We start from the raw sequence: 27,391 nt of genomic DNA, 5'->3' as shown, positions 1-27,391 counted from the left end.
GAGACAGAGTCCCACCAGTTCCTATGAACACCTGGATGATGTTAATTCCTCTTCTAGTTAAGTCAACCCCTCTGGATATTTTGTAATTTTAAGACTAAATTGTGAAATCAATCACCACTGAAAGTTTTATGTGTAACAGTAGAAGGAGGAAATGATTAACATGTAAAAATATGTATATAAAAAAGGAATAAGCAAACAGCTGGCGTAATCCTTATTTTAATAAATCAAGTGGCCATCATCGGTTTTTTCACAGCCCATATCATTTTGCCATTGTCTTCAGTCAGCACCTTAGCTGACTAGGGTTCTTCACCTAAACTTTAGGTGGGGAGACCCTAAACTTTATTACTCAAGTTATCTAAGTCCTTAGCGAATCTTTCTTTAGTGAGTTGCTATAGCCTTCCATTAACTTTTTTACAGCTGAACACCTAGGTACTCCAGGAAGTCCCCTCCTTTGTTTCAGCAGCCATACTTCCTTGATAATTGGGATCAAGCAACCCAGTCAATACAACTGCTCCCATTGGTCCAGTGGCACAAGAACCCTAAATGCCCAAATGGGAGTCTCAATTTCCAGTTCTGTGTGAGTGTTGCTTTCCTAGTGGATACATTCCTGTCTTGGGATCCAACCAAACAGAGCCCAAAGTTGCTGGTACAGGAAGCAAAAATTGTGAGTGGCTTTTTAGACGTAGTATTGAGAAGAGTCATTCTCACTGCCCCCTACCACCCTCTGATTCAATGACAACCTATTAGCAAAAAACATCCCCAATGCTCAAATTGTGGTTTATAAATACCAAACTTTAAAAATAAAAAACTCCCATGAGAATAACTGATTAAAGGGAAGAGAAGTATAATAAACCTGTTTCAGAAACTAAGGAAGTGACTCAAAATGACTGGAGTCATGTCAAAAGGACACAGGAGCCAACTTTAAAGGGCTTTCACTAGCTGTAGTAGGCTGAATAGTGGCCCCCAAGGATAGCAGGTCCTAATCCCTCAAATATGTGAGTGTTTCCTTATATAGCAAAGATTTTACAAATGTGATTAAGGATCTTGAGATGGGGAGAGTATAGGATAATCAGAATGGGTCCTAAATTCAGTCACATGTATCTTTATAAGAAGCATGCAAAAGGAAATTTGACACAGGAGAAAAGGCAATGTGGCCATGGAGGTAGAAATGGGAGGGATGCACCTACAAGCCAAGGAATGCTGGCAGCCACCAGAAACTTCTAGAGACAAAGGACAGATTCTCCCCTAGAGCCTCCAGAGGTAGCACGGCCCTGCCAACACCTTGATTTTGGCCCAGTGAAACTGATTTTGGACTTCTGGCTTTCAGAACTGTGAAACAATACATTTCTGTTGTTTTAAGCCTCCAACTTTGTGGTAATTTGGTACAGTAACCATAGGAAAATAAAAACCAAAGATGGAGCATTTTTAGCATCATCAAAATAATTGCACTGAATCATAGCATGTAAATTTTGTTTTTAAAAATTTTTGAGTTCAAGATGACACCAACCCTCCCTCTACACACACAAATTCATTGATCATTAGGTAACCAATTCATTGTCCTGAAACCTGATAAAGGGAAATAACTACTTCAGAGTAACAATACAGTTAATGAGGAAGTTTCACTACAGACAAATTTAAAGTATTTGCAGAATTAGGATATCGCCGTTTTACAAGTCATTATGAAATAATAGAGCTAAGCAATGATCACCAATGGCTACTAAAACAATTAGGTGAAAAGATTACAGGAAATTTACAATCAGGCTGACAACTTCCAAACCCCACAGTTCAATGATACAACCCCCCCCCCGAACAAAAAAAATCACCAGAAATATGTACCTCCTGATGTGATGCAATAGGAAATACAAAATACCAACTATGAAATTTTCTTAACAAAAATTTAAACCTGAATCTGATCAAGCTTCTAAACCTAAGTACCAGTTTATAATACTTGGGAAAGAGGAATATGTTTAGTGATACTGCTGGGATCTTATCAGTAGCAGAACCTAATATATGGGGAACTACAGAGGAAAGAGAGCTAGCTTGTTCAACAAATAAATTGCCAAAACAAAAAAAGGAGGGAGAAACCTATAAAAGAAATTTATCAACCCAGTGGGTCCTGATTCAAATAACCAAACTGTAAAAACAATTATGACATGACCCCACGGGGGGAATTAAAAACTGGTTTGCTGTTTGATTAAACTAAGGAATTGTTAGGGGGATCAAATATATGGTGATGGAAGGAGAACTGACTCTGGGTGGTGAACACACAATGGGATTTATAGATGACGTAATACAGAATTGTACACCTGAAATCTATGTAATTTTGCTAACAATTGTCACCCCAATAAATTTTTTTTTTTTAATTTTTTAAAAAATTAAGGAATTGTTACTATTTTAGGTATAACATAGTTGGTGTGTTTAAAAAATATCCATTACCTATCTTAATTGAGAAATACCAAAGAATAAATGAATGAAATACTGTTTGGGATTTACTTCAAAATAGCCCTGTTGGGGTTGGAAAGTAGAGTATAACTAAAACAAGACTGGTCAGGAATTGATCATTGTTGAGGCTGGCTGATGGGTACATGGAGGTTTCATTATGCCATTCTACTTGTGTATATGTTTGAAGATTTCCATATTAAAAGGTTCCTTTTAAAAACACCTTCTACAAATCCTCACTGCTTACAGATCGTCCCAGTCCTTGATAGAAGCAGAATATCAGGTTTTCTGCAGTCTGGTCATCAGCCAGGCTTTTTATTATTATTTTTGGACAAATGCCATGATTTTACTCATATGTGGAATCTAAAAAAACAAAATAAATGAACACTCAAAACAGAAACAAACCCACAGATACAAAGAACAAATCAATGGCTGCCAGATGGGCGGGGACCTGGGGGCCAGGTGAAAAGGAGAAGGGATTAAGAAGTACAAACTGGCTGTCAGAAAACATTCATGGGGATTAAAGTACAGCGCAGGGAACGCAGTCAACAATATTGCAATTATGGAGGATGTCCGGTTGGTACCAGACCAATCGGGGTGATCACTTCATAAGGTAGATAAATGTGTAATCACTGTTTTACACCTGAAACCAACATAATACTGTATGTCAACTGTACTTAAAAAAAAAATCTTCAAAAAAAAAGTTTTCACTACACTGACGTGAAGAGATGACATTGATTGAGAAGATCCAGTGGCAGTGTAAGAAGTGTAGAAAGCGATCTATTTTGTAAGAACAAGAAATAACAAAATGCTCCCTGGGTGTATGTGTCTGGGTGTTGTGTGTGTGTTAGCATGGATACAGGTCTGAATGCACACCTACTATATCATTACTGTTGGTCCTTTAGGGTATCGGTAATGAAAACAGGTACAAGGAGATTGTGGACAAAAAAGGGGTTCTGTGAAAAGGAACATCACAGGGTGATCTGGTCATAAATTCTTAACTGGCAGGTCATGGCGTGTAGTCACATCCCATCGTCGTCCCTGCCCCGCTCACCTTACCCAGATTAAGTCCTTTATGGTTCCTCATTATGAACACTGCCCTGTACATCACCCCAGCTCCTTTGCCCTCTTTCATGCTTGCTGGGGTAAATCACAAACCTCGGACAATCTTACTCTGCCTGCACTCTGCTTAGATTCTTGCAGGTGAATATAGATGAGTGGCTGATTACTTTTTAAACTCACTTTCCCTAACGTCAGTGGGTCCTTAATGCTGTCTGGCATATTCCACCCCTCTCCCCCTCAGGCTAGCTTCTTTTCCAGTTTCCAATCTGAAATAATTACTTCATACCATCTCCTCCCCCATCCTCATCTCATAAAATCATCTTGCTCTTTATTTCACGGAAAATAAAAATCATCAAAAAGAGAACTTCCAGGACATCCAAATGGCGAATAAGTGTATGAAAACTGTACATCATTAGTGCTGAGATTATTGCCCCAGCCTCCTAAATGGCTTCCCTACTTCCACCCTCACCTCCCAATCAGTCTGTTCTCAATGCAGCATTAAAATGTAACCAGACCACGTCAGTTCCCTGGTCAAAAACCTTCCAGTGGCCTATGTCACTCAGAGAAGACAAAGTCCATGTAATGGGTGGTAAGGGCCTTCACAATAACCCCGCTTGTTGTACTCTTAACTCTCCTTCCCCTCCCTTACTCTGCTCCACTTACACCTGATCCTGGCTGTTCCTCAAACATGGCAGGTGTGTTCCTGCTTCAGCGCCTTGCAAGTCTTTCCTCTTGGCCTGGAATGCTCTTTTCCCATTGGTCCTCGGGGATCATTCTTTCATCTCTTTCAGATCTTCATTCAAATGTCACTTTTTCACTCATGGCTGCCTTGATCACACTATTTAATATTTTAAGCATTCTCCCTCCACATCTATGCTCCTACGTTCTCTGTCTCTTCCTTCAATTTCTCTCTAGTGCTTGTTTTCTTCTAATACACATATGGTGGGGTGCCAAAGAAATGTACACAAGTGGACTCTTTGGTCAACGTTGCTCAAACAGTAGTTCGCCGTAATCAGAAGTGTCTGGAAGCTGATGGTAACCACTTTGAGCATCTCTTGTAATTGCAGATGTCAAATGTGACTTGTATTCATCTTTTGCTATCGGTATACATTGAGTATTACAATTTCAGTAGCTTTTTCCTTTCTTAAAATGCGTATACATTTTTTTGGCACCCTCTGTATATTACTTGTTTATAGTCAGTTTCCCGCTAGTTTGTGAACAATATGAGCGTGGGGATTCTTGTGTTTTGCTGATAGCTATATACCCCCAGTGTCAAGAACAATACCTGTTAACTATTTTTGGAATGAATGAGTTATTTCGTTGCTTGCCATACACTCAAGTTGCATAGAGATAGGAGCCATATTTTAGTCATCTTTGTAATAAACGGAAGAATGGAATAAATGAAATAAGTGGTAGAACAGATATTCAATTCAATTAAGGTACTTAAGGCAGGCAATGTATTTAATGGTTCTTCCTATTTTTAACCCAAATACATGATTTCCCCAAATAACTTATGTCACCTGTTCCCAAACAAGATTATCAACTGCCTTTTCTTTCTTTCTTAAAAATATTTCACTCAATCAAGAGAAGAACAAAGATTACAATAGGCAAAGTGTACAACAAGATATAGTTATTAAAACAAAACTTACTGTTGCCGGTTCGATTCCCTGCATGGGATGGTGGGCTACATCTGCCTACGACTAAAGATTGAAAATGGCAACTGGACTTGGAGCTGAGCTGCGCCCTCTACAACAAGACTGAAGGACAACTATTTGGAGCTGATGGGCCCTGGAGAGACACACTGTTCCCAATATTCTCCAACAAAATTTTAATAAATAAAATTAAATAAATAAATAAATAAATGCTTACCAATACTCCACAAATAAAAGAGGTAATTCAAACATTGGGAGGTAGTAATACAAACATAGTTGCTCAAATCATTTATAAGATTTTTCCTTTCCAGAGAAAGGTTAAAGAAACTGATATGACTCAGAGGGAAGGAAAATTCAACAGATGTGTTGATTTAATTGTATGATTTCTAAAATACACTACATAAATGAGAGAGAAATTCGACCCTTCTGATACAAAGATCTTATGTTATTAAATAAAGAGCACTTTCTATTCACTTGAATGTATTTCTGGAGAAAATTTCAATGCTTGGAAATTTCCAGCAACTTGTTCCCCCAAAATGACAAGTTCACATTTTAATTTTTGTTTATTTATATAAAAAATCATTTATTTCACATTAAAATTTACAGAGGAAGTTGAGTATGATGCCAAAGACCCGAGTTCTCTTCTCAGAATACGGGCATTCAGGAAAGCTTTTCTGCCCACTTTGCACAACAGCAGTGTGCCCCCTCCCCCCACCCACCTCAGAGGACCAGGGACAATCTCAAAGGCTAGTAGGTGGGAAGGTCCATGATCACCACTGCTGGGAACAGAACTAACGGGCTCATCTGCTGAGCATATGACTGTTCATCACTCATCTGCATGGTGGGGCTGGGAGCGAGGTAAAGAGGACTCAGTATTATTGTGCAGGTAAGTTGGTGCCATTACCAAAGGAGTACAACCTTATAAAAAGCAATCACTAACTTACACACAGAAAATTCACTGTTTCAGACACAGTGATAACTATGTCAGAGTACATGGGTTGCAGGGAAAGTTAATTGTGAGAGAAAACGTGATAACTGAATCATAATCGGAAATGAAGAAACACAATGATGTCATGACAGGAATGGGAACACCATTCAAATTACACCAATGAATTTGTATGTAAATCACCTTTTCAAAGCACATTATGCAGATCAACTGTACTATATATAGGATATGCCTATCTTTTTATATAGGATCCCTTGCCTATCACAGAAGAGTATACTAATAGCCAATTGCCTTCCAATTGTCTGACATTTATCTCTGGAGCTTCAGAGATAATTGTTTCACTGGGTAACATTTGGAGGGAGGGAAGGTGAATTACACACATACACACACAAAACTGTCTTCCCCACAAGAAAATGTATAAGACCACAAATAATGACCCTTCCATTCACATACTTAAACAAGAGTTTGGACTCAAGAGGCCCAAACATGGATAACCAGACTTCCTGGTTTAGCTAAACAGTCCCAGTTTATTCTTCTTTCCCAAAATGATTTTAAAAGAGCAGCCTCCCCCACTCCCGGTGTGTACAATAAATTATACGGTGACCTTACCTAAATAGCTATTACCTTGGTTAAGGAATGTTAAGCTTTAACTGTGAAGCTGGCAAAATTAGGGCTGTAATTTTCCCATAAGGATACAGTGTTTCAATTGGTTAAATCACCCTCGGTTTTTCCTTACAGAAAAGTCATGAATCTGGTAATGTAAACAACATAAGGAAGGATTTTAATAATAAAAGAAATCATCTCTTCTCTTCTACATTCTTTTGAATTTGCTATTTATATTGCCTGCCATGATCCTTTTGGAATAATGGGGAGTCTCTTGCCAGCCATCAGGGATTTTAAATGTCACCAATCCTTATGAGAAAAAGTCTCACATTTTTATCTTATTTCTAGCTTACCAGACAAAAAGTAGAGGTAGGGCTTTTAATCAGGAGCTATTTATTTTTAAATTAATAGTACAAAAGAGAAGGTCCTCTTTCCATCAAACTCCCCCTCCCCACTACTAAGCCTGGAATTGTTAGAAACAGCATCTCCAAGAATGGAAAAGCTGGACACCAAACATTCAGCTAATAAAATACAGGCGTCCCTGCCACACTTCCATCCTAAATAGCTGGTTCTTATTCTCACTCGGTGAGAAAGACAGCGGAGGAGCCACTGGAATGGACTGAGAAAAGCATCAGTGTTCATCCAAGGCAGTGTTTTGCAAGGCAGCAGATCTACTTACCCACTCCCGTAGCAGCCCTCCTACCCTGGCGGATGCCAGGGATTCCAGAGCCCTAGTCTCCCACCCTCACTGTCCTAGGACAGTCTGGGTATGTTTGCACATGTTCCTGCCCCACAGGGCAATCTCTCATATGTATCTCAGAGTTCAGTCCCATAGATGGCCTTATAACGTAAGTACTCTTCTAAGCACTGAAGAACATTATCATCCACTTTGGGGTCAAACTTGTTGGCCAACAGGTGAGGGTTACGAAGAATCCAGTGCAGGTCCCCAACCCCATAAATGCAGATACCCCGCTGGTGGGTTCCAGAGCAAGGTCCATAAGGTGCCCCCTTACTGATGTCTCCTTCATGCCACTGCCACTTGACCAGCCTGGCAATGGCAGCCATGTCTGAAGTGTGAAACTTGGGGTGGTAGGGAATGGAGCCAGGCATCCATGGTGCACGCTGAAGGGTGGCCCAGAGGTGTTCATCGGGGCTATAGGTGTCTTTTACCCATTCGATCAGTTGTTGTGATTTGGGGTTCTCTAAGACTTGTTGGACAAAGCCTCGAGAAGCCACAATATAGGCATTCCCCGTGAACATAGGTAAATTATAAGGGGGAGGGTCCTTCATCTTGCTGGTTTGGGATATTGTGTCTGTCACCTCATAGTGGTATTTCCAGCGAGATTTTTTGGTCTCACTAGGTATCTCTGACTCCATACTATTCTTCCCATTCAACATCTTGAGGGCCAGGACGATCTCGGCATTGGTCTTCATAGGAAAGTCTGTTCCACAAGTATTCAGGAAGTATTTCCATGGCACTGAGCTCTGGAGCAAGTCTTCCATACAATTCAGGTCAGCCTGCACCCTAAACCAGGAGGCATAAACCACCCGAACCAACTTACTGGCTATGAAGACATTTGGGAAGCATGAAATAATTGCCTTGACTGCCTCTTTGAAAGTTTCTGGGGACTTCTCATCCACGTGGACACAATATATGTTCTGAGGGGCATACACAGCTCTCAGCAGCCTTTCAAAATTTTCAATCTTCTCATGGACCACCATAGAGAATGCAATAGGGAAGTCTACCTCTTCTTTGCTGAGTGGGTACTGTATGAACTTCCTTTTGGCCTTAAAGTGCTCACAGTCTCTGGTCATGTTGAGGTAGTCGGTGTCTGTGAAAGGCTTCCGCTTCTTCTTGACATCCAGGTTGTCCAGGAGAGCCTCCGTCACTGCTTCCTGGTCTCCTTGGATGATTCTAGAACAGTTCATGAATCTCCTTGCTGGCAACTTCAGGGACTTGTACAAGATGTCCCTACAGTGCTTGCTTCGAAAGTTCCCGGACTCCAGATCCAGGGAATCAAAGTCACATTTCAATCTGAGAGAAAGTCTCAGAGCGACAATGGCCAGCAGGAAATAGCAGCCCAGAGCCCACAGGTAGTACTTCTGGCAGAGTTTCTTCTTCCACCAAATCATCTTCATGGAATGGAAGATCGGTAGTGTTTGAGCACAGGGAAGAAGAAGGATGGAATCCTTGGACAGAACAAAATACCTTCAATTACAAACTAACCCTAAATGTGTTCCCAGGAACATCAAGTTCAACTCCAAAGTGATAGCAAAAATATATTTCTTCTCTAGACAAATATCCACAGTCAAGACCTGCTTAGGAACCTCTTACACCTGCCTTGCTGCTGGAGGTCTCTAACCTGACCCTGCAAATTACCTGATCATGCTGCAGCCAGGACCTAGCTCCACCTCTATCCCAAGAAAGAGAAAGAGAAGCAGAACTGAGCACCTGCTGATGTAGAGGTGTAATTAGTAAGAGGAAGTCCCCACCCTTCATCCCCCATTCTCCTCTCCCCCCCTTACCACCCTCTTTCTAACATAGCTCTTAAACAAGCCTAGAATTTCTGATCAGTCTAGAGAGAAAAATCCATGAAATTCAGAGTTTCATCATCAGTTCTAGAAATTTATAAGTCCTTTTAAAAGAAAAGGTCCATTTCTTGCTCTTATTTGGCAATTTATATATTAGGATGCTTTCCCCATATATAATTCATTGATTAGATGTAGTATCTAGCCACCCTTTTTTAAAAAAAATGTTCTTAAAAAAGTAGGAAAAAATTGGACATAATCCAAAAGTGCAGTGTAATTATTCATATAATTAACTCTTAGACTATCCAATTTTAAAATATATTTATACACAGACACACACAGAGCTCTGCATACATAATATTTAATGAGTGCTTTCTATGGGCCAGAAATATTTCTTTACATTGTCCACTTAATCTTCACAACATACATGAAATGTAGTAGTATTATTTCCTACCTTTTATAGGTAGGAAAACAAGCCAAATATTACATTTGTTACAAGAAGCAAATCTGGGACTCTTCCCCACTGCCCACCTCCTTGTTTATTTGTTTGTTTTGGTTTTGGGAGGGTTGTTTTATTTTGTTTTTTGTCTATAAGTCTCATACTTGTTCCTCCAAGCCACAGCTACCTTTTAAATAAAATACAGGGTACTGAGTACCATAAAAAAAAAAAAATACTATAGAAAAAAAAATCCCTAAAAGAAAGAGAAACAAAATGATTGTTCTCCATTTTTGTATCCTCTTTCTAAGCATGAGATTGTATCCTCTTTAGTAATAACTTTTATGGGAATGTAAGAGGAAGAAAAAATGAAAAATTAAGAAAATTCTCACCTTTAATAGCCTCTTTGCTACTTAGGGAAGATCTCTTGCCAGGGTTTGTTTCCGTTTCCAAGGGAAGACTGGTTGGGTTCAATGGAAGCAAATGTGAACACCATATCCCGTGGTCTTTTTCAGCTCTTCCAACATATAGTTTCTGACAGTCACAGGGTATCCACGAAATGGTCTCAGGATCCTCCTTAATTTCTGCAAAGTAGAGAGCAGCAAGTGGCTTTATCACTGACCTTTCAGCTTCCTGCTCTCAGATAAGAGAGCAAGCTCAGATATGTCATTCAGGAGCATAGTCTCAAGAAAAAAAAATCATTCAGGGAAGTGAGCAAGGCAGGAAAAATGCTGTCAATATCTCAGAAGGCAAGCAGGTATTTCAACCAGGACAGCCTACTTCCTATCCATGCTCTTCTGCCATAAAACCATTCATAAACTCTTGTTAATGTTCATACAAGAACGTGACAGCTTTTTTCCCCTTTAACAAAGAACCATAGAAACACAAAGGTACTGTGTTTCCCTGAAAATAAGGCCTAACCGGAAAATAAATCCTAGCATGATTTTTCAGGGTGCTCATAATATAAAATAAGCCCTACCGTATTTCCCCAAAAATAAGACCATGTCTTATATTAATTTTTGCTCCAAAAGACGCATTAGGACTTATTTTATAGTACGAGCATCCTGAAGAATCATGCTAGGGCTTATTTTAAGGGAAACATGGTATGCCCCTGCCTCTTTTGGCCTGGAGTCCAAGTGTCACTCCTTGTATGTTCCCTGAACATTAAGAGTAAAGCAATAAAAAATAAAAAAAAAGTAAAGCAATAAAAATACCCTTCAAGGATTGTTTCTTTTGTTTTTTGACTTAAAAAAGTCAATGAAGGGGTGGCCAGTTAGCTCCCGGTTAGAGTGTGGTGCTCTTAACAACAAGGTTGCCAATTCGATCCCTACATAAGCCACCATGAGCTGTGCCCTCCACAACTAGATTGAAACAACTACTGACTTGGAGCTGATGGATCCTGGAAAAAAACACACTTAAAAAAAAAAATTTTCACTGAAAACCAGTTTGTTCTTCAAATGGCAACTGTTAGAATAAAATCCATTTTCCTGTCTTTCCATTACTGTTAATAAATTGTACATTGTAGAAATATCCAGAGGGCTCCAGACTATAGATCTCCCTCACTAATGTGTGTGAGTTCAGGGTTCTTGGCAGTCTGAAGAACAGATAACACTATGGACAGCTGGATTTCCTTGAGAGCCCCATGGGGTGGTTTTGGCCATACAGCATGGAAAATGCCTTCTTCAAAGCCACTGACATTGTTTACCTGTCCCCCAACCCACCACTCCAAAAATGCAGCATTCCTGGCCAAACATTTGAAATAGCATATTTAATAGAAAGAACTTAGCTAGGTATAAAATTAGGTAAATAATTGAAAAGATGTGCATGGTGGGGAGGGGTAGACAGTAAATTATTAGGGAAGTAGCAGTTGCTGGAAGTAGCTACCACCCCTAGGCTGGAAGAATGACGAAACGAATTGGGAATTATTAAATTTAGAATTTGGGAAGAAAGGTGCCAACAAGCTGAAACTCAAGACCTCTGAGATAGGGACACCGCTCAATTGCTGCTGGGGTCTCTGAGCTCAGAGGAAGGCCGCCTACGCTGAGAATCCAAACTGTTAGGAGGTGGCTGGTGTCTCTGTCCACCGTTACTGTAAACTAGGTTCATGCAGCTAAATAATAGAACCACCACTCCGAAGTAAACACGCGTTGACATGGTGATGCTCACAGAAGCAGGAAGTAAATACGAAGCAAACAGGAAGCCCTGCCTCCAGCCTCGCCGTCCCCCTACAGCGCCCCCTGTTGGCAGAGACTAATCGTTGGCCGCTAGCAAAGTGCAAACGTGGTTTGCAGAGTCCCCGCTCTGGCACCCCAAAGCAGAGTCCCGAAGGGTGAACTCTATCTGAAGACAGTAGCATAAGAGCAGACATCAATCGGTGTTGCCTTCTTCTTACAGGAATTGTTTATGCAGCCCCCTATATAGCATAGAGAATTTGGGTCTTCTTTTTTTGAACCTCCTCTGTCTGTCTCTGACTGTAGATTAAGACCGGTCAATGGCGGGGAGCCACTGCATCCACACTTTTATTGGCTCCACTCCACTGGCTCTGTCTTATGCCAGCTTCGGCCACTCAGAATCTGAGTGACTCTCTGTTGAGCTGTAAAATCCCTGTGGCAAAAATGATTGAAGGATAAACACTTGCTCTAGTATCTGAATCTAGAAAAATCTCTTCCATTTTTTTATATCTGACTTTTCTTTGACATTCCCCTCAAAGTCCCACCTTCTTTTCCATAAAAACCATACCAGTCAATGAAGAGAAAATATTTTGAATATTTGATTTATAAGGTAACCAAAAGAGGTATCTATTCTTAATTGCTAAATACGCTAATATAACATTAACAAATTGTGTATATATTTTGTTGGGATAATCTACGTATTAGTAGTAGTAACACCAAGTGAGTAGTGGTTACAAGCACGCCTGGGCTTTGGCTGAACAGAGCTAGGTCTGAATTCTGACTTTACTTACTGCGTGACTTTGGACAAATTCTGTAATCTCTCTGTGCTTCAGTGACTTCTTTTGTATAATTGTAGCTAATACTAATATCTATTTTATAGAATTGTGAAGCTTAAACAAGATAACACATATGAGGGGCTTGGCTTACTACCTGGCATTTGTAACCCCTTGATGGGTATAGTTAAGTTGGCTGCAGTGCCAGCCCACAAAGGCCTATGTTACTCACGGAACAGCTCAAATAGCTTTCTTGAACTCTGGACCAAGTGAAAGTATTATTGCCGATGATGTGAATGGAGGGTAGACCAAGGAAAAGACCTGGGATTGTCCCTTTCTGTGCTGTGGAAAGAGACTCAGTTGTAAGGGGTCAGTGTTACTGTGTTTCCCCGAAAATAAGACCAGGTCTTATATTAATTTTTGTTCCAAAAAATGCATTAGGGCTTATGTTCAGGGGATGTCATCCCGAAAAATCATGCTAGGGCTTGTTTTCCAGTTAGGTCTTATTTTCGGGGAAACACGAGAGCACTGCAGAGACCAGGGATGAGCTGCAGCTGACCCCAGGGAAGTGCAGGAGAAAAATCACATGGCTGGAGAGGGAGGGGCACAGGAGGATTGGAGCCAAGCAACCTGCAGACATCAGTCAGGCATTTGGAAAGATGGTCAGCACGTTCCACATCTTTACTCCATGCTGGCCTTGAAGAAAAGAGGGATTACTGGCAGGAGAGAGGACGGGCCCAGTCCCAGAGTGCTGGAGAAGCCAGGCAAGCTTCAAGGCAGGAACCCAGACCCGGGATAAGAGGTCCTTCATTAGAGTTTCTTTCATTTCTGCTGAGGCCCAAAGGCAGAGCCAGAGGAGCCTGGAGGCAAACGATCCAAGAGCCCAGGATTACACGAAGATATTTAGAAGCCCTAAGCACTGAAAATGACAAGGGCGCTCACCTCTCTCAAGTATTGAAAATAAAATCAACATTAAACCAGGTAACAAGTATATTATTAGGTATAAGGAAGTACAGCACAGTCTGAGTTTTCCTTCAGCGACTACTATAATGCTGTGTTAAAAATAGCAAACTAGGGCCGGCCCGGTGGCTCAGGCGGTTAGAGCTCCATGCTCCTAACTCCGAAGGCTGCCGGTTCGATTCCCACATGGGTCAGTGGGCTCTCAACCACAAGGTTGCCAGTTCAATCCCTCGAGTCCCGCAAGGGATGGTGGGCTCTGCCCCCTGCAACTAGAAACGGCAACTGGACCTGGAGCTGAGCTGTGCCCTCCACAACTAAGACTGAAAGAACAACAAGTTGACTTGGAGAAAAGTCTTGGAAGTGCACACTGTTCCCCAATAAAAATCCTGTTCCCCTTCCCCAATAAAATCTTAAAAAAAATAGCAAACTAACTCTTCCTGTCCAGGCCCCTCATCTTTTTCTCCTAATTATGATGTTAGCCTGCCTGTTAGGCCAATAACTTGGCCTGCATCTCCTGAGTTTTGACTTATAAATCCTTGTATGTTTGTGGGAGTGACTTAGAGTTCCAACGGTAGGGAACAGAGGAACTAAGCCAGGCTCATAAGGTTGGATCTGAAAGAATCCAGTGGAGTTTAGTGTCAACTTCAATGGAGGTTCAGTCCCAACAATAGGGTCAGAGGAAGGCCCCGGCAGCAGGGATCCCACCGTTTTAAGCTGAATTTATTAACTGGCTAATGTTCCCTTTTACTTATTTTATTACGGTGGCGTTTACCTCCGATGTCAGCTTTATCCTCTCAGTAGTCTGGAATCTCCTGGGAGTCGTGTTCTTTATTTCTGTCATTCTTTAGCTCAGCACTTAAAAGTGTAGACATTGGCATAATTTTAAGGTTTCCCAGAAGAGAAAGATCATGGATAGCAAAGATCGACCCACTGACCAGAAAAGAAACCACGCCTCAGAGAGGCAAGAAGTGAAAATAGAGCAGCAGGCAAAAACCAAGTTAATGTGTTACCAGCTGGGCTGGAGCTGGGGTTTGAAAGAAACTGGAGCTACTGAGGAAGATGGGAGTTGGGGGTTCTTTGAGCCCTAACCTTATTTAATGTTCTGTCACTGAGCTCTTAGTGAAGATGGGGCTATGATCTCTGGCCACAGAGAAGTGGTTAAAAGATCCAATATGATCACTTTGTTTCCAATCAGGGTCGTATGATAAAACAAAGCTCCTGTGCAGCTGCAGTTTTCCTGGCTGACAGGGCCACTCTCCAGTCCCTCCTTTGAGCTCCACTCCCTCTATGCACCCAATGCTCTCCCTCCCCCTAGACACACTCCTAGTGATCTGGAGTGAAGGGGGAAAGGGATTCAAGAAAGAAAAAGGAAAGAATCCCTGCATGGAGATTCACTGAATGGAGAAGAAAATTCTGAAAGAAAGACAACGATCTTCTCAGGTGAAATAATCCAACTTGCTCCACAAACAGAGAGGGCAGAAACACCGAAGATTTTTGTATACCTCCCCCCAAATTCTTCAAAATGCAGTTGTCCTCATTGTTGTATCATGGGTTCTTAAGGGCAACCATGTCTGACTCAGCTTCATCTCCTCACAGCAGCTAGCATGAGAACTTGCAGATGACACATGCATCATGACTGTTTCCTGAACGAACAGCTCCCTCAGGGTCCCAAGGAGAGTCCTCTAAGTACTGGAGTCTTGGAACGATGGATTACTAATACTGACTGTAATAAATGGATAGAGACTCCCTGAAGGAAGCTATCCACAACAAGATAATGCCACAGATTTGAACCTAACTGAAACCCCAACAGCACTAAAGGGATTCATTTTGCTTAGGAAACTTTCTCAGAAGTTACCTTCCAAAAATGAGATTTAGACGCATGTTAATAAAGAGATGAAGGTGCTGGCTATTGTGTCATTATGAAGTAACCTTCTACATGGTATATAACATGGCAGCATTCTATTTATTCATTCCATTTAATAACTGTTGATTGAGGAAGCTGCTCAAATGTTAGTGATACAAAGTAGATTAAGACAGCCCCTGCTTTCAAGGTGCTCATAGTCTTGTGTGGAAGAAAAATTTGAAAATAGATTATAATAATGCCATGTATAAGTGCAAAAAGAGATATGCATTGGATGTAACGGAAGCCCAGAGGTTGAAAGTAAAGAGGAAATGGTTAGAAATACAAATGCAAACAAATGAGTGAAAGGTCTTAGCTAGTGGCTACAAGGGGAACAGACATACAGGTTAAAGAAAATATTCCCTTAGGGCAGCCATTTGGAAAAATAAAGTTAGATCCCTGAACCCACACTATAAACATAAATTTCCATAAAATATATAGAATATTTTTATGATACCTACATGGGGAAGTCTTTTTCATATTACACCCAGACCAGAACATTGTACAATTAAGTTTGCGAACTCATCCTAGAAACAGTGCTACAAAACTCATTGCTGAATACCACTACGGTCACTTTTGAAGTACTCCCCTTGGGAAGCTATGCACCGACGCCAGTGCCTAGTCCACCCTTCAAAGCAATTTTGGAACTCTATCTGGAATGGCCATCAGAGCTGTCATTATATTACCGTTGATGTCCTGAAAGTCATCAAAATGTCTTCTTTTCAATATTTTCTTTATTTTCAGGTAAAGAAAGAAGTCACTGGGGGCCAGATCAGGTGAATAGGAAGGGTGTTCCAATACAGTTATTTGTTTACTGGCTAAAAACTCCCTCACATACAGTGCCATGTGAGCTGGTGCATTGTCATGATGCAAGAGAGCCATGAATTGTTGGTGAAAAGTCCAGGTCATTTTCATCTAACTTTTTCATGCAGCCTTTTCAGCACTTCCAAATAGTAAACTTGGTTAATTGTTTGTCCAGTTGGTACAAATTCATAATGAATAATCCCTCTGATATCAAAAAAGGTTAGCAACATTTTTGCAACAAGTTCGCGAACTTAGTTGTCAGACCTTCGTAAACAAAAGAGACAGATTTAACTATATAGAAACCATAAACAAAAATATAATTGAAAGTGTGAAATCAGACTTCTGAGGAAACTCCTTGAAAGAGAGAGGCTAAGCCCTTCTTTTTTTCATTATTATGAATGCAGATGTAATAGTTGGAGCTCCAGCAGCTATCTAGGACCTTGAGGCAATACTGAGAATGGAAAGATAGTAATACATGGAGCCACTTCACCAGTTTTGAATGGCCTGTATCTGAGCTTCATTTATACGTGAGAGAAATAAGTGTCTACCTTATTTAACCACTACTTTTTCAGGTCTCTGATGGGAACAGTCTTTCACAAGTTTTTAACTCACACAGAGCTATTTCCTAATTCAGGGACATAAAGAATCGTAGGTTTGAAAAAGGTACATGTCAGGAGAGTAAAGAGAAGCTAGTCTGAAGCCTGCAAAGTACGGAACAGTAGCTCTAATTCCCATTCTCTCCACCACCACCTCCCCCACACCAACACCACCATTTTTTGCTACTTATGTGAAAAACATATTTCAGAAAAAAGGCTGGAAAGGAATGCACTAAAATGTCAACCACAGTATTCAGGGTTTGTGTGATTACTGCTGGTTTTCAGCTTCCCCTTTTTGACTCTTCAATTTTCTAACTTATCTAAAATGCATATGTATTATATATTTTTAAAAGTTTTTAGAAAGGTATTTTAGAATCATCTCAGGAAACAAATAGTGCTCTCTTTGATTTCAAAAGTTAATCATGCTTTTTCTTTATTTTACATCTTTGCAGGCCTGTGTAAACAGATCTAGTGCTTATTTTATTGGAGAAAGTATATTGTGTGTGTGTGTGTGTGTGTGTGTGTGTGTGTATACATAAACTTATATCGAACTGGATATTAGTAGAAATAACTTTTTATGAATGTAAAATTGGATATTATAATGACAGCAATTTAATTTAAACACGATAATCAAATAGTAGCATCCCGAACACTCACAGAATGCCACTTCACTTACTCATATTATCATTTAAAAGAAAATGACCACCTTGCCTATTACTGTGTTTCCAGAAAATAAGACCTAGCCAGACCATCAGCTCTAATGCGTCTTTTGGAGCAAAAATTAATATAAGACCCGGTCTTATATTATATTATGTTATATTATATGTTATATTATACCAGGTCTTATAGTAAAATAAGACCGGGCCTTATATTGATTTTTGCTCCAAAAGACGCATTAGAGCTGATGGTCTAGCTAGGTCTTATTTTCAGGGAAACAGGGTAATTATGAAAACAAAAATGCATTAAATGACAAAACAACGCACAATACATTTAGTTCTACTTTCTTGATCTTAAAAACCAAAACCAAACCAAAAAATTAACAGGCTTTTCATGCCATCCTTTTTGGGAGCAAATGAGGAAAGTATTTCTAGGAGCCCTCTCTGTGCTGTCCTAGCCCATAAGTTCCCATCAATTGTCTACTTGGGACCCGTAGAAAGTTTCATGTGTGTAGTTATGGTCATTGCCATCTTGCCGGCATAGAACATTGAGACAATGTGCTAGGCTCTGGGCAGAGGGAGTCTCTACCTTTGTAGGTGGGGAGAAGGAAAAGTGAAGAGAGTGGGTGCCCGACTGCAGGAACCGGGGTTGAGTCTCTGACTTCGCATACACACCTAGCTGTGAGGAAGGCACAGAGTGGAGACCTGAGCCAATGGGAGGCCACACAGGCGGAACTTGGCCCTCAGTACCTTTCATCCCTCAAATACTGTAGTTCCAGCCCATCAGAGGGGAGATTTGTCTTTGAGCAATGTTTCCTGCCATGGCCCTGGCCGGGGGAGTTCTGCAACTGCTTCCCATGTCTGGCCTGCTTCAGATAATTGATAGTAGACTAGAGCCCATGGCAGAATGGCTGTGGAATTCAAGAACCCGGGTGAAAATTCTAGCTCACTTTATCTTTGGGACGCTCCTGGATCCTCTCCCTGCTGTTCTTAGATCCATAACTTGAGCATACTAACAGGTATGTACTGGTAAACAAGTGCCATGCAAATGCGGCCATGTAGGAGCTCATAGTCTAGTAGGGAAGAGCAACAAACAAGCAGTAACAATACTGTGTGAGAAGTTCCAAGGGTAACTGTAGCAAGTAGACCGAAAGCTCTGTGGGAAGGTGGGATTCCTAGAAGACATCCTGGAGGCGGTGGCATTTAGACTAATACCTAATGGGTGAACAGATCAGTCAGGCAAATAGTAGGGACAGAGGGAGCAGCCAGGCTGCAGGTCCAGCATAATGGCTTTATCCTCAGGATCACAAAACCTGTCCTTGCCTTGTCCATGCTCAGGAATTCTCCTGCTTTTCTTTCAGATCCTGGAAGCCACCAGGCTTTTTCTCAGCTCTGGACTTTGACTCAGGCTATTCCCTCCACCCAGAGGCAATCTCCACTCCTGCCTCCTCTAGGTCTCATCTTGGCTGTGACTTCCCCTGGACAGCCTCCCAGACCCCAGCCTAGGTTGGAGGCCCCTCTTCCTTGTTCTTGTAACATGTGAAAAGCTCACACACTCTATTCTCCGCTATGTTGTAAATTTCTTCAGGACAAGGACGATGCTTTCTCGTCCACTTTTTAATCCTTAGTAGCTCGCAAATAATAATCAGCATATACTGAGACTCACTGTGTGCCAGGCTCTGTTCTAAGCACTTCACATTGAATCCTCACAACAAATCCTGTAAGGCACAGAGACATTGAGTAACTTACTCAAGATTACACAACTAGTAGGTGGTAGGGCGAGAATTTGAACCCTGGCAGTCTGACTCCACTCACACCCCTTTATTCACTCCACTTCCCTCTAGCTGCCCCCACTAGAGGCAGGCCACCTCTCCTGGTATAATTCTAGATCTGCCTTGACTTCTTGTCTGGAAAGCCATCTAGGACACAATCCTTCTCTTTTCTTCACTGGGCCTAACTTTCTCCCCCCATAATAGGAGGTGCAGTGGACCAAATGAAGGAAGAAAGTAACCTGCCCAAGATAAGAGTTCCATGTGATGGGGTCACACTCAGGCAATCCAGGTTCAGTTTGTTTAACCTCACGCTGATTGCCTGGGGTGCACAGTGTTTGTGGAATGAGTGAACAGGTGGATGAATGGATAAACCCTGCTCAGCCCTGAAGGGAGGGAGGATCCTGAATTCTGAAATATTACTCTAGCAACCTAGTGATTGACTCATGGTATCCTTGTAGGAAATTTCTAGAAGAATGCATTATTAACAGCAGTCAAGAAACACTGGATGATATTATTTTACCTGCCCTTTTGAAACTTGCTTTTTTCTCTTTACAATACTCATTGAAAGTCATTCAATGTTAGTACATTTTTATCAACATAAAAGACATTGTCTCCAATGCATTTTAATTATAAAAATTGCTACATTAAAAAAGTTGCATAGCTTCGCGCATTTGTGCTATTTTTATAGAATAAATTATTCGAAGTATAATTTATGGATCAAAAATTATGCAGCTTTAAATTTTTTTCATTGGCACTACCCACAATGTTTTACCCATTTACTACAAAAGTACTCATTTCCCCCCTTTATCACCTGGAATTATCTTTTGTGTTTGTCTTTTCCACAATCACTAGATGGAAAATGATACCCGACTGGTTTTCATCTGCATTTCTTTATTATTAAACTTGAGCCTCTTTTCATTTTTTGGCCATTTGCATTTCTTAAATTCCATTTCTGTTGGGTTTTTTCTACCCATTTTTCTATGGGACTGTTAGTTTTTCTTAATAATTTGTAAGAGTTTTTTAAATTTATTGGTTATCTGCCCTTCATTCTTGTTTTGTAAATACTTCACCCCAGTGTATTGTTTGACTTTGAATAGGTTTTTATGGAGTTCTTTCCTAGGTGTAATGCTTGATATATATAGAAGTTTGCAATTATTTTATGTGATCAAATTTATCTATACTTTTCCTTTTGGCTTCTGAGATTCATATAAAATTTTAGAGGTTTTTATACATTTAAATTTTGGATCCACCTGGAATATATTTTGATGTAAGGAATAAAGTTGGAAAGTCAATGATTTTGTTAGGACCAAACAGCTAGGCTTTGAAAATAAAGTTTTTAACCTTTTGGTTTGGCACTTTGGGAAAATGCCAAATATCAATGAATGGGGGAAAGGAAGGAGGAAACAGGACCAAAGGAAACAGAGCTGCATTGAAAACGACGTGTCACCAAGTTCCAAAAATCTATTTGATTTTGGATATACCAGTCAGTGATTCTGAAAAACCACACAAAGCCAGTGACAACCGGAACCTAATTCATAAAAGAGAAAGCAAACAAGTCAAATCTTAATTGGTATTACACACAAGATTTTATTACCTCTATTAGGAAGCATCTAATCTTGACCACATTCTGACTGGCAGAAGCCACGTACCTGGGGTGCTATTGAAATAAGATACCCTTGTGGCTCTAATCAAGTTCCTGTAAATGGCATCTAACAGCAAGCTGATCGAGTTATACATGTGGGGAAACATTTCTTTTTTTTTCAATAAAGGGACTAACTCACTTATTGGTTCTCTGGGAGAACCAAAAAAAAAAAGAGGTTAGTCATGAAAGAAGATAGAAGTGCCACTGGAAGCCCAAAGGGCTGAAAAGGCAGAAATATACAGTGAAAAGGAAACAGAATTAATTATGGGAGTATGAGGAAAAACCAGCCATGCGATAAAATGAGTGGCAGAATAAGGAAGCCAGACCTTTCTGGGGTTAAAGTAGCAAGACGTTAATGCAAAGGAAAACAGATCTGGACAAAGGTGTTGATTAAGGCCGGAAAAGCTGGGATTATTGGGCACTCCCTTCTCCGTGCCTTTTAATGGAAATATTTTCTGCCCTGTACTCTGCAATGGAAATGTAGAAGGAACTGGAAAACATCCAGGATTTACGCACAAAGTCAATTTCCAGGGACAGTCCAGAGCACATGCAACATGCAACCTGATTACCAACCTCTTTAAAAATATTCCCCTCCCTCGCTGTGCAACTTTAGTATGTTACTTGGCTTCTCTGGGCCTCAGTTTCCTCACTGTGTAGGAACCCTAACCCTAACCCCAAATCTGAAAGTCCAGAGTTTTCAGGTCAAAAATTCTGTGACCCTGCTGCCTAGCATCTTTGTCTTGGGAGCTACATGTCAGAGCCATTATTCAAGAATCCTTACTCTTGGTGGCAGAGTTCACCAGTGATGGAAGGAAGGTGCAAAAGGCTGGAAGTGAGGAGGTCAGCAGAGGAGATATTACAGTGGTCCAAGTGGAAATGATGAGGACCCAACCAGGTTAGTGATAATGGGATAAGAAAAGGCGAGGGCTGGGAGAGACTGGAAGAATTTAAAAGCACCACAGAGATAGGTTTGAAAAGGAAACCAAATCTGAAAGCTAGGAGACTTCTAGCCCAGTGTTCACAAAGGTGACCCCAGGTCATGTCAGCCTGGAAAGGAAAAGTCAATCATGCATGGGGCGGCCGGATGGCCCAGTTGGTTAGAGCGTGAGCTCTTAACAACAGGATTACTTGTTCAATTACCGCATGGGATGGTGGGCTGCACCCCCTGCAACTAAGATTGAAAACGGCAACTGGACTTGGAGCTGAGCTGCGCCCTCCACAACTAGATTGAAAACAACGACTTGACTTGGACCTGATGTGCCCTGGAGAAACACACTGTTCCCCAATATTCCCCAATAAAAGTAAAAAAAAAAAAAGTCAATCATCTTAAAGTACAATTTTCACAGAAGTTATAAAACATGACTCTCCACAAATACACAGTGACATGTGTCAAAAAATTACTAATTAATGAGAGAAGAAATAAGATGATAAACCTGGCGCAAAGAACAACTTGAGAAACAGGCTACATGTAGACATTTACAAGTGTCAGTAATGTGAAGGTTGAGAGGTCCTGCCCTAGATAATCCACCTTGGGAAGGGCTTGCTAAAGAATGCCCTCATACGGCAATGTTGTTATTGCAAGAATATGTGACTCATGTTTTTTTCTTATTTCCAAGTGTTAAATAATTTTCTTTAATGGTAACAGTCAACCATCTGCCTTCAAAGGAAAGTACACTTCTCCTTTTTACAAATGTTTCACCTGAGTATTTTTAAAAGGTGTTTCACCTAACGTGAGAACAGAAAATTTCAATTAAACAGATCATCCCCTCCCCAGTTACTGAGCATTTCATGTTATTAAGATCTTACTGCAAAGACCATGCAATTTTTCCAGGGAGCATGAAAGTGCCTGTAAATTTCTTTTAAAAATTTAATAAAAATAAAATAAAAAAACAGGTTGGCCAGTTAGCTCAGTTGGTTAGAGTGCATTGCTACTAACACCAAGGTTGTCGGTTTGATCCCCGCAGGGCCGTTTTGAGCTGTGTACCCTTTTAAAAAAAAACAAACAGGGCCGGCCCGGTGGCTCAGGCGGTTAGAGCTCCATGCTCCTAACTCCGAAGGCTGCCAGTTCGATTCTCACATTGGCCAGTGGGCTCTTAACCACAAGGTTGCTGGTTTGATTCCTCAAGTCCCTCAAGGGATGGTGGGCAGTGCCCCCTGCAACTAAGATTGAACACGGCACCTTGAGCTGAGCTGCCACAGAGCTCCTGGATGGCTCAGTTGGTTGGAGCGTGTCCTCTCAACCACAAGGTTGCCGGTTCGACTCCAGCAAGGGATGGTGGGCTGCGCCCCCTGCAACTAGCACTGGCAACTGGACCTGGAGCTGAGCTGCGCCCTCCACAACTAAGACTGAAAGGACAACAACTTGAAGCTGAACGGCACCCTCCACAACTAAGATTGAAAGGACAACAACTTGATTTGGAAAAAAGTCCTGAAAGTACACACTGTTTCCCCTTCCCCCAATAAAATCTTAAAAAAAACAAAACAAAAAAAACCAAACCAAAAAGATGCTGTGGTGTAACTGGGGGAAGCTGGCTGGAGGGCAGAGGTATATGTCACAGAAAGGACAGATGTGGGAGAAGACAGATGTTAATAACCCCCTCAGCTGACCAATCTGAACACATCATCTCTCCTCCTATCCCTGCTCCAGCCAGCACTGTAATGCCAAATCTCTGCCAATGCCACCACCCAGGCATCCAGGCCAGATTCTTAAATGATGTTAAATGACATCTCAGGTTCCTCTTCTTTCCTTCCCATCTATGTGAATGCTTTCATTCAGTAAAACATTTATGGAGCAATTATTACCAGGCACTGAGTATAGACAGAGAAGTGAGCAAAACTGTCTTTTAGCTGATTGCCAAAGCCCTCAGATTCCTCCTTAACTCTCCATCCATGTCATTCTTCTTTATTGCTTTGGTTCAGGTTCTGCAATGGTAGCTGCTTAACTCATTCCTCTGCCCCAGTCTAATCCATCTTGTTTTCTCACCCCAAAGCACAACTCTGAAGCACAACTCTGCCCGTGCAACTCCCCTGCTAAAAACAAATCCCTGGGAGCTTCCCTTTGCTTGGGCTCAGAAATAAAATCCAGTCACCTTCACTCAGCAGTCAGGCTCCTTCATACCGTGTTTCCCCGAAAATAAGACCTAGCCAGACAAATAGCTCGAATGCATCTTTTGGAGCAAAAATTAATATAAGACCCAGTGTTATATTATATTATACCCAGTATTATATTATATTATATTATATTATATTATATTATATTATATTACATTACATTACATTACATTACATTACATTACATTATATTATATTATTATACCCGGTCTTATAGTATATAAGACCCAGTCTTATATTATAGTAAAATAAGACTGGGTCTTATATTAATTTTTTTCTCCAAAAGAGGCATTAGAGCTTCCTGTCTGGTTGGGTCTTATTTTGGGGTAAACACAATACTTAACTCCCAGGCAAACTTGCTGCTCTTTCCTGTTCTCTGCTCCTGGAGCACATGGCAGGCCTTGCATACTCACACCTTTCTTCTTGCATGCTCATTTGTGACATCTCCCTCATCTGCAGGGATCAAAAGGCAGCAACCGATAAGTCTCTCATGCTAGATAAATATTCACTGGCCCCAAAATCAGTATTTCTAGCATGAGAAGACAATTTATGATAATCTATAGCATATCTTCCATGACACATTTTTAATAAGTTTTCCATTTTGAAAATGAATTTTGGGACTTTTAAACATTTAAAGATAAATTGGGTTCCCGGACCCAATTCCATCATGGAAGGTTGGGGTGGAGGGGGGCCTCCCCATACCAACAAACAATTCTCAGACACCCTTCTCAGACACCCTGTGGGTGTCTGAGAACTTAACTCAATTCTGACACTACTACCTGGAGATAACATCCGATTCCACAGGTTAAGGGGTTCAATCCTACAAAGCTGCCCCCATATACAAATACACACACTTCAGAGGCAACCCCAGGGTACCCGTGCTACTAACAGACTAGCCAACAGAATGGAGGGTCCAAGGACCCCCTCTTCCAACTCAGAATGTAGCATGTCGAAAGTTCAGATTATTACCTGCACTTCTGACCCATTGGCTATAAATCAGAAGTTTCCACAACCCCCTCCTTGAGTTCAATTAATTTGCTAGACTGGCTCACAGAACTCAGAGAAAACATGTTACTTACCAGATTACTGGTTTATTGTAAAAGGATATAACTCAGGAACAGCCAGATGGGAGAGATGCGAGGTATGGCTTCCATGCCCTCTCGAGTGCGCCCCTCTCCCTGCACCGGCAGGCGTTCACAAACCAGGAAGCTCTCCAGCCCCTTGGGTTTTTACGGAGGCTTCATTACATAGTCAAGCTTAATTAAATCACTGGCCATTGGCTAGTTATTCAATCTCCAGCCCCTCTCCCTTCCCTGGAGGGTCAGGGTGGTGGGACTGAAAAGTTCCAACCCTCTAATCACTTGGTTGTTTCCCACTAGCAACCAGCCCCCATCCTTAGGTGCTTTCCAAAAGTCACCTCATTAACATAAAAAAAGGCACCTTTGTCACTCTCAAGCCTTGGGAAATTCCAAGAATTCCGGGAACTGTTAACCAAGAATTGTGGACAAAGACCAAATATACTCTGAGAAGTTTATTTTGGTCATTTAAATGTCCAAATATGTATTTTTCATAAATTACAATATTGCAGTCCAGCCCCTGGTCTTTGAACACAGATTCCTTACAACAAAGCATAAAAGTCAAAAGGAACTGGCACGTAACTATAATCCCAGTCATTAACTATCCAGTCCACCACCATATCCTATGAAAATGTCTCCCAAGGTGAAGCCACTCAAGTTTGCAGGCTCCCATTTGATCTTGTCAGGTGCCAAGAGCAAGAATGGTCTCAGCAATGCATGGCTTCACCCTTTCAGGCACCTGGCATAACCATGCTGAGAGACAATGATAGCATTCTCTTACTCTGAACCTTTTTCAGGATGTTAATGGAGTATCGGGTTTTTCACATTACGTAACCCATGTATTCATCCCTTTACCCATAGTTACTATTTCTCCTTCTTTCTGCTTATACCCCAACTTCTCCACCTTTGGAAGGACATTAAATTCACCACTGTGCTGCTCCAGATCACTGGCCGCAGTTCTAACCCAGGAAGGGCCGCTCCTCGTGGTCATCCCTGTTCAGAGAGGGTAAGATTACACAGGTGCAGAAGCGTGGGTTCTTTACCACCAGGCAATAGAGCTGAAATCATGGTTAATCCCAATTTGACAGATGGTGTGAAGGCACATCCTGTCTCATCAGGCCCTTAGGAATTGTGACATAAAGGTCAAAAACACACTGACAGATTCCTGCTTAGGAATCATCCCTGCTTACAGCCCTTGGAGCTGCAGCCCTGGTCCTGTGACCAATGCATCAAGTAGGGAAAAAAGGCTTTTCAGGTGATGGGGGGAAGAAAGAAACCAGTATCCTTCCCCACCACCTCTTCCCCAGATCCACTAGAAAAACAGAGAAATTTGCCCGGGGGAACATTCCTTTAGCTGTACTCATGTTAATGTTGAGCTGAGCTCGCACTTGTGAAGGCATGTAAGCCAGCCCTTCAGGCTTTTCTCTCCCTGCACTTTAGACAAGCAATGTTTTAATTGCCCATTCAGTTCTCTATCAAATGAGTACTGAAGAGAAAATCTCTGTGCTCATTTTTGGACATTATGGTGTGTAAAGTGTGTTCCTTGGTCTGAAGAAATGCTCAGCCATACTAACTGGTGCAATATCATCTGTTCAGGTTCTTTCACAATACTCTGAGCACTTACATCTACCATCAGTAAGCAAAGTCCAGGCCAGAGTCTGTGGCCACTTCTGTCAAGACCCATTTGTGGCCCGCTGGGGCTACCCGCATCTGACTCACTGCCAGCTTCCCATCGGGGACCTGCCATATATCTGTCTCTTTTGCTGACAGACAGAACAGTTCTTATCGGCATTCTTTGCCTCCAAAGGAGCCAGAGTATTGTGTCTCCATTCAGCCCTTCTCTGCATTGCTGCATGGATTCAGGCGGCCCCGTCAAGGGTGCACCTGGGCATATCTGCCTGTTTATTCCAGTCACCTACCAAACCTGGAAGGGAGTTCTGATGGGCACCAACCAGTCCTACTTTCATGCGTCTCTCAAATTTCAGTAGGGCCATGCCCCATACGGGCATCCCTTTAGCAGACCAGGTTTCCTTGCACTCCTGTCTGGCCAGGCTATTGGCCACTACCCATGAGTGAGTAAAAACCCATACATAGAGGCTTTTTACCACTGTTCAATTCTTTCATCACTGCTAGGAAAACAGCATGCAATTCAGCCCAAACAAATTGATCTATTTTCATCTTCTTCAATCACAATCTTTCCATCTCCTGGTCTTAATACAGCAGCCTTCAAATTGTCCATTCACCTTGGAACTGCCGGCCTAAA

General features: G+C 41.4%; 1 protein-coding gene across 1 annotated transcript; it reads right to left on the bottom strand.

Moving 5' to 3' along the window:
• Positions 1-7,066: 7,066 nt before the first annotated feature.
• On the bottom strand, positions 7,067-25,393 carry GCNT3 (glucosaminyl (N-acetyl) transferase 3, mucin type). The gene is made up of 3 exons (XM_074327653.2): positions 25,132-25,393; positions 10,060-10,251; positions 7,067-8,892 (listed from the first exon to the last, which is right to left on the bottom strand). The coding sequence occupies exon 3, from the start codon at positions 8,839-8,841 to the stop codon at positions 7,519-7,521; it is 1,323 nt and encodes a 440-aa protein (XP_074183754.2). The 5' UTR covers positions 8,842-8,892; positions 10,060-10,251; positions 25,132-25,393; the 3' UTR covers positions 7,067-7,518.
• Positions 25,394-27,391: the final 1,998 nt, after the last annotated feature.

Source organism: Rhinolophus sinicus, chromosome 3 (genome assembly GCF_057876585.1).
Source record: "Rhinolophus sinicus isolate RSI-liver-muscle chromosome 3, RSI-T2T, whole genome shotgun sequence".
In the NCBI taxonomy this organism is placed as follows: Eukaryota; Metazoa; Chordata; class Mammalia; order Chiroptera; family Rhinolophidae; genus Rhinolophus; species Rhinolophus sinicus.
Note: the sequence above shows the minus strand (reverse complement) of the source record. Positions and strands in the feature narration are given on the sequence as shown.